The sequence below is a fragment of the Loxodonta africana genome, chromosome 16 (genome assembly GCF_030014295.1).
Source record: "Loxodonta africana isolate mLoxAfr1 chromosome 16, mLoxAfr1.hap2, whole genome shotgun sequence".
In the NCBI taxonomy this organism is placed as follows: Eukaryota; Metazoa; Chordata; class Mammalia; order Proboscidea; family Elephantidae; genus Loxodonta; species Loxodonta africana.
Genome location: NC_087357.1, coordinates 39,815,868 through 39,828,120, shown reverse-complemented (window position 1 = coordinate 39,828,120; position 12,253 = coordinate 39,815,868). Strand labels below are relative to the sequence as shown.

Here is a 12,253-nt window from a genome sequence, read left to right as displayed (position 1 = left end):
AATCAATCAGGCTTCTATATATCATCAATGAATATTCAGAAAAGGAAATTAAGGAAACAAGTCCATTTGCAATACCATCTAAAATAATAAAATATCTTGGAATGAACATAGCCAAAGATGTAAAAGACTTGTACACTGAAAACTATAAATCATTACTGAAAGAAATCAAAGATGACCTAAATAAATATAGGGGCATTCCATTTTCATAGACTGGAAATCTTACTATTGTTAAGATGTCAATATTACTCAAAGCAATACATAAATGCAATGCAATACCCAACAAATGCCAACATTCTTCTTTGCAGAAATGGAAAGCCATTCCTCAAATTTATGTGTAACTATGCAGGGCCCCTGCTAGCCAACACACTCTTAAAAACACAACAAAGTAGGAAGACTCACATTTTCTTATATCAAAGCATATCATAGAGCTAGAGTGGTCAAAAGAGTTGGGTACTGATATAATGATAGATATATTCACTGATGGAATAGAATTAAAAGTTTAGAAAGAAACCCACACATCTGTGATCAAATGAGTTTTTATGACGATGTTAAGTCCATTCCATGCGGAAAAGAAGAGTCCCTCTAATAAACAGTGCAGAGACAACTCTATCCTCCAAATTAAAAAGAAAAAAAAGTGAACTCAAAATATATCAAGAACCAAAATGCAAAAACTAAAACTATAAAACTCTTAACAAGAAAACATATCAGTAATGCTCTGAAATTTAATGTTTAACAATGGGTTCTTAGATATGGCAACAAAAACATGAACAACAAAAGACAACATAAATAAATGGGACTTTATCAAAATTTAAATGTTTATTCATCAAAGAGCTTTATCAACATAGTGAAAGACAACCTACAGACTGGGAAAACATTTTGGGGGACTCTATATCTGGTATGGTTTAATATCCAAAATATATAAAGACCTCCTGAAACAAAAAGACTAACAATGCAAAAAAAAAAAAAAAAAAAAAGACAAATGGACTAACGGCATAAACAGACATTTCATCAAAATGAAATACAAATGGTCAGGAAGCACCTGAAAAGATTCTCATGTCATTTATCATAAGGAAACTACAAATCAAAACCTCAATAAGATATCACTTCACCCCCACTAAGATTACAATAATAAAAAGAAAAAGAAAAGAACAGGTGCTGGCAAGGATGCGGAAAAATTGTGAGTGTAAAATGGTACAGCAACTGTGAAAAATAGTTTGAGGTTCCTAAAAACATTACCACATGTTCTTCTAAAGTAAGAAAGCTAGAGAAGGGGTTGATTGCCTTCTGCTTCCAGATACTTCACTGAGCTACACTCAGTACCACTCCTAGGCATACACCTAAAAGAATTGAAAGCAGAAACATAAACAGATAAATGTACACCAATGTTCACTGCAGCACTGATCATGACAGCCAAAAGGTAGAAACAAACTAAATGACCATTAACAGATGAACAGACAACAAAATGTGCATACAGACAATGGAATATTACTTTGCCATAAAGAGAAATGAAGTCCTCATCCATGCTCCAGCATGGAAGAAACTTGACAACTTTATGCTCACTGAAATTAACCAGTTACAAAAGGGTGGATATTGCATGATTCCACTTACATGAAATATCTAGAATAAGCAAATGTAAAAGAACCAAAGTTTATTAGTAGTTACCAGAGATGGGACTGTTAGTTTGTCATACTGTGGGGGCTTGCTTGTTGCTGTGATGCTGGAAGCTATGCCGCCAGTATTCAGATACCAACAGGGTCACCCATGGAGGACAGGTTTAAGCTGAGCTTCCAGACTAAGACAGACTAAGAAGAAGGATCGGCAGTCTACTTCTGAAAAGAATTAGCCTGTTAAAACCTTATGAATAGCAGCGGAACATTGTCTGATACAGTGTTGGAAGATGAGCCCCCCAGCTTGGAAGGCACTCAAAAGACAGCTGGGGAACACCTGTCTCCTCAAAGTAGAGTCGACCATGATGACATAGATGGAGTAAATCTTTTGAGACCTTCATTTGCTGATGTGGCACGACTCAAATTGAGAAGAAACAGCTGCAAACATCCATTAATAATCAGAAACTGGAATGTACAAAGTGTGAATCTAGGAAATTTGAAAATCATCAAAAATGAAATGGAACACATAAGTGTTAGGCATTGGTGAGCTGAATGGACTGGTATTGGCCATTTTGAACTGGACAATCATATAGTCTACTATGCCAAGAACGACAACTTGAAGAGGAATAGTGTTGCGTTCATCATCAAAGAGAACATTTCAAGATCTATCTGGAAGTACAGCACTGTCAGTGATAGGATAATATCCATATGCCTAGAAGAAGACCAGTTAATATGACTATTTTTCAAGTTTACGCACCAACCACTAGAGCCAAAGATGAAGAAATTGAAGACTTTTATCAGCTTCTGCAGTCTGAAATTGATCGAACGTGCAATCAGGATCCATTGATAATTACTGGTGATTGGAACAGGAGAGTTGGAAACAAAGAAAAAGGATTGGTAGTTGGGAAATATGGCCTTGGTGATAGAAATAATGCTGGAGATTGAATGACAGAATTTTGCAAGACCAATGACTTTTTCATTGCAAATACCCATTTTCACCAACATAAATGGTGACCATACACATGTACCTTGCCAGATGCAACACACAGGAGTCAAATCAACTACATGTGTGGAAAGAGACAAAGGAGAAGCTCAAATCATCAGTCAGAACAAGGCCAGGGGCCGACTGTGGAACAGGCCATCAATTGCTCATATGCAAGTTCAAGATGAAACTGGAGAAAATCAGAGCAAGTCCATGAGAGCCAAAATACAACCTTCAGTATATCCCAGCTGAACTTAGAGACCATCTCGAGAATAGATTTGACACCTTGAACACTAATGAGCAAAGACCAGAGGAGTTGTAGAATGACATCAAGGACACCATACATGAAGAAAGCAAGGGGTCATTGAAAAGACAGGAAAGAAAGAAAAGGCCAGGATGGATGTCAGAAGAGACTCTGAAACTTCCCCTTGAAGGTGGAGCAGCTGAAGCAAAAGGAAGAAAGGAAAAGTAAAAGAACTGAACAGAAGATTTCAAACGGTGAATCAAGAAGACAAAGTAAAGTCTTATAATGACATGTGCAAAAAGCTGGAGATAGAAAATCAAAAGGGAAGAACACACTCGGCATTTCCCAAGCTGAAAGAAGTGAAGAAAAAATTCAAGCCTCAAGTTGCAATAGTAAGGGTTCCATGGGGAAAGCACTAAAGGACGCAGGAAGCATCAAAAGAAGATGGAGGGAATACAGAGTTCTTTACCAAAAAGAATTAGTCGACTTTCAACCATTTCAAGAGGTGGCACATAATCAGGAGTCAATGCTACTGAAGGAAGAAGTCCAAGCTGCTCTGAAAGCATTGGCAAAAAACAAGACTCCAGAAATTGATGGAATATCAATTGAGATGTTTCAACAAACGGATGCAGCACTTGAAGTGCTCACTTGTCTATGCCAAGAAATATGGAAGACAGTTTCCTGGCCAACCGACTGGAAGAGATCCATACTTATGCCTATTACCAAGAAAGTTGATCCAACTGAATGTGGAAATGATAGAACAATATCATTAATATCACACGCAAGCAAAATTTTGCTGCAGATCATTCAAAAATGGCTGCAGCAGTATATTGACAGGGAACTGCTAGAAGTTCAGGCTGGCTTCAGACGAGGACATGGAATCAGGGATATCATTGCTGATGTCAGGTGGATCTTGGCTGAAAGCAGAGAATACCAGAAGAATGTTTACTTGTGTTTTATTGACTATACGAATGCATTCGACTGTGTGGTTCACAACAAATTACAAATAACAGTGCAAAGAATGGGAATTCCAGAACACTTAATAGTACTCATGAGGAACCTGTACATAGATCAAGAGGCAATTGTCCAGACAGAACAGGGGGGTATTAAGTGGTTTAAAGTCAGGAAAGGCGTGTGTCAGGGTTGTATCCTTTCACCATACCTACTGAATGTGAATGGTGAGCAAACAATCCGAGAAGCTAGACTATATGAAGAACAACGGGGCAACAAGAGTGGAGGAAGATTCATTAACAACCTGCTTTATGCAGGTGATACAACCTTGCTTGCTGAAAGTGAAGAGGACTTGAATCACTTACTGATGAAGATCAAAGATCACACACAGCCTTCAGTATGGATGACATCGCAACATAAAGAAAACAAAAATCCTCACAACTAGACCAATAAGCAACATCATGATAAATGGAGAAAAGATTGAAGTTGTTAAGGATTTCATTTTACTTGCATCCACAATCAACACCCATGGAAGCAGCAGTCAAGAAATCAAAAGACACATTGCATTGGGCAAATCTGCTGCAAAGGACTTCTTTGAAGTGTTGAAAAGATGTCACATTGAAGACTAAGGTGTGCCTGACCCAAGCCATGGTATTTTCAAATGTAGCATGTGCATGTGAAAGTTGGACAATGAATAAGGAAGACAAGAAGAAACTGACGCCTTTGAACTGTGGTGTTGGTGAAGAAGTGGAGAAGGACATCATGCTTGGTAAAGTACAGGGGCAGTGGAAAAGAGGAAAAGCCCCTATGAGGTGGATTGACACAGTGGCTGCAAAAATGGGCTTGAGCATAACAATGATTGTAAGGATGGTGCAGGACTTGGCAGTATTTTGTTCTGTTGTGCATAGGGTCGCTATGAGTCGGAACCGACTCGACGGCACCTAACAACAACAACTAAGGAGCAAAGGAGAAAGAGGCGTTGCTCAGGGTTACTGAGCTTCTGTTAAGGGTGAGAGAACAATTTGGAAATGGATGTCGGGTGACTGTTGTATGCCGTGATAAATGTAATAATGTCACTGGTTGTACATCTAAAAATGTTGAAAAGGGGAAATGTTTTGTCATATGTATACAAATATATATATAAACACTACTACAATTTTTTCAAAAATGCCTTGCCCTCTCTTCTTTCTTTGTTCCCTGCCCCTGTAATGCAGCTCACATTTCATTGCTATTACTAGAATGCTGCTTATTCCATTTTATGCCTTATTGTGAGGTATGTGAGAGCAGGAAGTTGGTGGCTTTCCCAGTTTGTCCCCTGAGCAGCCTGTGGTTCCCTCTCTCACAGCTCTAGTCATATTGGATTATAATGGTTTGTTTACTCATTTGCTTTCTTATCTAGGGAGTAGATGAGGCCCTTGAGTGCACATTCTGTGTTTATGGATATTTGTGTCCCTAGAGGTCAGCTTTGGGGCAGGGGGGAGATGGTGTGAGGGGCTCACAAAGATGCTAGCAATCTAAATGAGTTTCACCCTGTAGGAGATGCTATTGGGTAGCTCAGTGATGTATCTGGAGACAGAATTCAATCAACTCATTCCCTAACTTTCTCACTATGGGAGAACTGGGTCACATCCCCCAAAACTCACTAAAAAAATCTGGCCCAATATTAAGAATTTTTCATGAATAGGAAAGCATATGGCATTGGGAATGGTGCTTGAGATCACATACAAGCAGCAATTCTACTAGCCCCAAATAGGCACCATGCAAGCCTCAACTGATCGTTTACAGGTACCCTGTTCCCTAAATTACAGGTGGATAACCCATCAACCCATTGCCGTTGAGTCGAGTGTCTGGTGGACACAAATTACAGGTGGATACAAATTTCTATTACCTGCTGAGAAAGGCATGAAGTAATCACTCTTCTTAAAGTTGCCACTCTCATCCAGAAAGTGCCCAGGGTCAAACATCTCTGGGTTAGGGAATTCTTTGTTGTCATGGAGCACAGAAGACAGTGCAGTTAATATGGTTGTGCCCTAGAATGAATAGGTATCATTGGACTTAGTTATACAGAAATCATGGAGTTGGTAAAATACTGGACATCACTTAGCCTAATGTCTTTGATCTATAGATGAGGAAAACACACATCCAAAGAAACACAGTTACATTTCCACCCAGATAGATAAAGTAGTAAACAAGGATGGTTTTGTTTATATCTCGGGGGGTTTATATCTGTAATAATAATATTACAAAAGTAGCCTCCAACTATAATGGAAGTAATGAATATCTAGGTGACAGACCTTCTGAATGTCTTAGATATTGTATATAAAATTTGTCCATGATTCACTGACTCCTATATATTCCTATCCTCAGAATATTATTGATCAGTTTATAAGGAAGTTGTCATGTATTTCACCTATAATGAATTTTATTCTACATTCTGAAAAAAAAAATGAAACAGAGATAAAGAGTTATGACTGATTATAAATTATTCCATTTATGTCACATTTCATTATATAACATTCTTGAAAAGGCAAAACTGCAGGGACAGACAGACAAAACTGGAGGCGGTGGAGTGGACTGGTTGCAATAACAGCAGGAGGGAAGTTTTTTGGGGAATGGTGATTGAAATGTCTTATATCTCAATTGTGGTGGTGGTTACATAACTGTCAAAACTCAATGAACAGTTTACTTAAAAGGGTGAGTTCTATTAAAAAATAGAATACATCAAGACACAAGAGCACTTGTAGTCAAAACTATGACTTCATTGCATTTAACAAAAGAACCCCATTTAGACTTTCTAGAAACAGCAATTCCCACCAATTAGTTATATGTCCTTCCAGAAATATGCCCTTCCAAAAATATTTTATGCACATCAGGCAGATGAACCTATACGCATTCACGTCACTTCTCAATTTCCTCTTTCCTTTACCCGAATGTCAAGCACTCTTGATTTTTATATTTATTGAATGATTTGAATATTGTCCCATACAAACACATACATTCTATTTGTTGTTAGGTGCTGTCAAGTTGGTTCTGACTCACAGCGAACCTATGTACAATAGAATGAAACACTGCCCCTTCCTGTGACATCCTCACAATCCTTCCTATGTTTGAGCCCATTGTTGCTGCCACAGTGTCAATCCATCACATGGAGGGTCTTCCTCTTTTTCGCTGACCCACTACCTTACTGAGTATCGTATCCTTCTCCCGGGACTGATCCCTCCTGATAACATGTTCAAAGTACATGAGATGAAGTGTTGCCATCCTTGCTTCCAAGGAGCAGCACTCTGGCAGTTCATCTTCCAAGACAGATTTGTTCGTTCTTTTGGCAGTCCATGGTATAGTTCAATATTCTTAGCCAACAGCATAATTCAAAGGCGTTGATTCTTCTTCAGTCTTCCTAATTCATTGCCCAACTTTTCCATGCATATGAAGCAGCTGAAAATATCATGGATTGGGTTCCCCAAAAACCTGGCACACCATAGTCCTCAAAGTGACGTCTTTGCTTTTCAATACTTTAAAGAGGTCTTTTGCAGCACATTTGCCCAATGTAAAACATCATTTGATTACTTGACTGTTGCTTCCGTGGGCATTGATTGAAGATCCAAGTAAAATGAAATCCATCACAACTTTGACATTTTATTTTTTAATTTATCATGATATTGCTTATTGGTTAAGTTGAATTTTTGCTTTTTTTGTACTGAGGTTCAGGCTGAAGGCTATAGTCTTTGATCTTCACCAGTAAGTGCATCACGATTTCTTTACTTTCAGCAAGTATGATTGTGTCATCTGCATATCACAGGTTGTTAATCAGTCTTCCTCCAATCTCAATGCTGCATTCTTCTTCATAAAGTCTAGCTTCTCTGATCATTATGAACACAGATACATCTGCCTTATTCATGTTGTACAATATGAAAGAACCATTTCACTTTTGATGAATATACAGATAGTTTATAGTATTCCTTTATTCCAAGCAATGATGAAACTTATTTAGCTGCTCCTCCAATTGTACATGGAGTAGACATCAAGAATTTGAATTCTTCCATTATAAGATATTAAATTTTATATTATACTAGATATTGTCAAATTGTCTTCCAAATAGATGTACTATTTAGTAATTCAGCCACCAGTGTATGCAAGTACTCATCTACACATATCCTCACCAATACAACATTTTTCAGCTTTTGTCTTCATCAATTTGATAGGTGAAAATGGTATGTTACAGGTTAGAAGCTTGACAATATGAAAAACAAGTTATCAGGATTGGAAGAAGATTCAGTAACAACCTGCGTTATGCAGGTGACACTACCTTGCTTGCTGAAAGTGAACAGGACTTGAAGCACTTACTGATGAAGATCAAAGACTAAAGCCTTCAGTATGGATTACATCAAACATAAAGAAAACAGAACTCCTAAGAACAGGACCAATAAGCAACATCATGAAAAACAGAGAAAATATTGACGTTCTCAAGGATTTCATTTTACTTGGATCCACAGTCAACTTCCATGGAAACAGCAGCCAATAAATCAAATGACATTGGGCAAATCTGCTGCAAAAAGACCTATTTAAAGTCATGAAAAGCAAAGATGTCACCTTGAAGACTAAGGCACACCTGACCCCAAAGATTTCATCTTGAAGACTAAGGTGCTCCTGACCCAAGCCATGGTGTATTTGATTGCCTCATATGCATGCCAAAGATGGATGATGAATAAGAAGACCAATGAGGTATCAGTGCCTTTGAATTGTGGTGTTGGCAAAGCATACTGAATATATCATGGACTGCCAAAAGAACCAACAAATCTGTCTTGGAAGAAATACAAGCCGAACGATCTTTAGAAGTAATTATTTAGCAGTAGTTAATACTGATAACGAAAACCCTAGTGGCATAGTGGTTAAGTGCTGTGGCTGCTAACCAAATGTGGGCAGTTCGAATATGCCAGGTTCTCCTTGGAAACACTATGGGTAGTTGTACTCTGTCCTATAGGGTCGCTATAAGTCAGAATCTACTTGACAGCAACAGGTTTGGTTTTTTGTTTTTTTGTTAGTCATACATTGCTAATAATATTTGAATTTAAACCAATTAAAAATAAATAAAATTATTTCAGGTACTCAGGAACTGGCTACTGTATTATACAGTACAGATGTAAGACATTTCCATCATCGCAGAAAGCTTTTTGGGTATGGCTGTCTTAAATCAGTTGTCAACAAATCACAGTCCATAGGAAGCCCAAATCCCACCTACTATCTGTCTGTTTTTATTTGTTTATTTGTTTGTTTTTAATAATTATATGCCTGAAATTCATATAAGATAAATCAACCATTTTAAAGTGAACAATTCAGTGGCATTTAGTACGTTCACAATGTTGTGCAAACACTACCTCTAATTCCAAAACTTTACCTTCACTCCTAAGTAAGCCTCCTACCATTAAGTTTATCCCCATTACCCCTCTCCCAACCCCATATAAATGAATAACATAACATGTGACCTTTTGTGTCTGGCTTCTTAGCAGATGTTTTAGTGGCTAATTGCTGGTTTATAGAAACACAACTGATTTTTGCAAGTTGATCTTGTACTCTTGCTAATTTGATGAATTTGTTTATTAGCTTTTGAAGCTTTTTTTTGTGAATTATTTGCAATCTCCTATATATAGTCACGTCATCTGGGACTAGATTTAATTTTTGAAACCTTACCAAACTCACAGCCCTACCATCCCAAACAGAATTTTTAGTTCTCTTTATTTATTATAATAGCAATATGTGATGGCTTCAAGTGGGATGGAGTAGCTTGAGCAAGTAGGCACCATGTGTCAGAAGGCCTTGGAAAGCTGCTAACAAAAGATGTGCAAGCCACTGCACTGAAAACAAAGCATTATTGAGAAAAGTAAAGAACGCCCAAATAGATTGGTAGCATATACCATATTCATGAATTGAGAGATTCAACATGTCAATTCTTTCCAATTTGATCTACAAATTTAAAGTCACGCTAATTAAAATCCCAGTGAAATGTTTTGGGAAATTGACTATAACTGATACTAAAATTCATCTGGCCATGTAAACAGGAAGGAGAAACCTAAGCAATCCTAAAGAAGCAGAACAAATTTGTAAGACTTACACTGCCGGATCTCAAGGCCTGCAATAAAGCATGTAGCCCCAAACTGGATACAACACTTGTGATATTTGCACTTTTCTCAACCCGAGTTTGTCGAAGATTGAAATCATACTGTGAATATGGGAACTTTAAGAGAACTTGAAGAAACAAACCTTACCTTGGGGATGAGGCAGTTCCTGAATTTAATGTCACGGGTCACCCTGCGGGGCAGGGACATGGGGAGGAGGTCAGTGTATCTCTGGATCTCGTGCACTACGGCATCCGTGTAGGGCATGCTGCTCCTGTCCTGCATGCAGGGGCTCCGGTTTTGGCCAACCACGTGGTCAATCTCTTCCTGGACTTTAGCTGATAAGACAAAAGTAAGAACTGATGAAAAGGAGAAAACTGGCACAATTGCTATAGAAATTCAGCATTACATGAAGCCTTATGAAATTGTCCCGATATCATTATAAATGTAAGTTATATGCCCAGAAGTACACCTAGACGGAGAGAATTGCATACATACTACCACCCGTCTGTCAGTTTGTTGTACTGTGGTGGCTTTGGTGTTGCTATGATGCTGGAAGCTATCCCTCCAGTATTCCAAATATCAGCAAGGTTACCCATGGTCTCACCTTCTTTGGAGATGTGCAGAAGCCTGAGATAATTGATCACATCCCCTTCATTCTTGGTCTTCCCTCACATGAGCTTTATCCACCCACTCCACTGGGAACTGGTTGCTTTCTAGGCCTGGTGGCCAGTAGCCTTCCTGAAATTTTCCTGCTGCAACTCTCTTCCCATGGAATCCTGACACCGCACCAGAGCTTTATCATGTTTAGTTCTGCCCACACTGTCCTTTCCTTCTCTCAGTGCCCTTCCCTGTAATGGGTTGAATTGTGTTCCTCAAAAATGTGTGTCAACTTAATGGTCTGACTGAGACTAGAGGAATCCCGGCGGGCATGGTCCCCAAACCTTCTGTTGGCCCAGGACGGGAACCATTCCCGAAGACAACTCATCAGACATGAAAGGGACTGGTCAGTGGGTAGGAGAGAGATGCTGATGAAGAGTGAGATATTTGTATCAGGTGGACACTTGAGACTGTGTTGGCATCTCCTGTCTGGAGGGGGGATGGGAGGATAGAGAGAGTTGGAAGCTGGCAAAATTGTCACGAAAGGAGAGACTGGAAGAGCTGACTCATTAGGGGGAGAGCAAGTGGGAGTACGGAGTAAGGTGTATATAAACTTATATGTGACAGTTTGACTTGATTTGTAAACGTCCACTTGAAGCTCAATAAAAGTTAATAAAAAAAGAATGTGTGTCAGCTTGGCTAGGCCATGATATGCGGTATTGTCTGGTTGTCCACCATTTTGTGATCTGATGAGATTATCCCATGTGTTATTGTTCCAAACCTCAATGATGTTAATGGAAACCCTGGTTAAGAGCTATGGCTGTTCACCAAAAGGTTGGCATTTGAATCCACCGGGCAGTTCAATTCTGTCCTACAGCGTCACTGTGAGTCTCAATCCACTCAACAATGGCAATGGGTTTAGTTTTGGTTTATGATGTTAATGAGGCAGTATTAGAGGCAGTTACATTAATGAGGCAGCAGGACTCAATCTACAGCATTAGGCTGTATTTTGAGCCAATCTCTTTTGAGATATAAAAGACAGAAATGAACAGAGAGAATAGGGACTTCATTACCACCAAGTAAGGAGAGCTAGGAGCAGAGCATGTCCATTGAACTTGGGGCCCCCTAGACTAAGGGGAAGTTTGATAACAAGGACCTTCTTCCAGAGCTGACAGAGAGAGAAAAACTTCCCCTGGAGCTGATGCCCCGAATTCAGACTGCTAGCCTCCTAAACTGTGAGAGAATAAATTTCTGTTTTCTAAAGCCATCCGCTTGTGGTATTTCTGCTAAAGCAGCACTAGATAACTAAGAAACTCCCCTATTGAGCAAAGTTCTCCCATTTTTACCTCTTCATCAAATTTAGACAAATTGCACCTGGGGGCACAGAACTTTAAATAATGAGCCTTGTCTAAGAGAAACATGATGGAATACATTAGCTGTGTCTTGCCAACTTCCTTTCTGAATTTTATCTTGCCCGCCATCTGTGGTTTTACCTGTGACCTCTGGGTGCTTTAGCAGAAGCAGGAGTCCGTATCTCAAGGTGGTGCTTGTTGTCTGTGACGCTGCTCCAAGCAGATCATGTACTGTGTTCAACAAATTTTCAACACTGTATTCAGACTGTTGAGTATGCTTTTCCTAGGAATGATTTGACAAAATGTTGACAAATTAGTTTGCCAGCATATTTAATGACAATGCATCCAAAACAACTCAGGTTGTCCTAAAGCTAAGCAAACTTAGAAACTGAAAGTAGAGTTTT

General features: G+C 38.9%; 1 protein-coding gene across 2 annotated transcripts in view; it reads right to left on the bottom strand.

Annotated features, from left to right (window-relative positions):
- LOC135227912 (cytochrome P450 2C19-like) overlaps window positions 1–12,253 on the bottom strand; it is a 34,222-nt gene that overhangs the window by 2,728 nt on the left and 19,241 nt on the right. For both annotated transcript variants that reach the window (XM_064269561.1, XM_064269562.1), the window contains 3 exons: window positions 11,991–12,132; window positions 10,048–10,235; window positions 5,673–5,814 (listed from right to left, as the gene is read on the bottom strand). In XM_064269561.1, coding sequence (XP_064125631.1) covers window positions 5,673–5,814; window positions 10,048–10,235; window positions 11,991–12,132 — 472 coding nt within the window. The remainder of the gene's footprint in view (window positions 1–5,672; window positions 5,815–10,047; window positions 10,236–11,990; window positions 12,133–12,253) is intronic.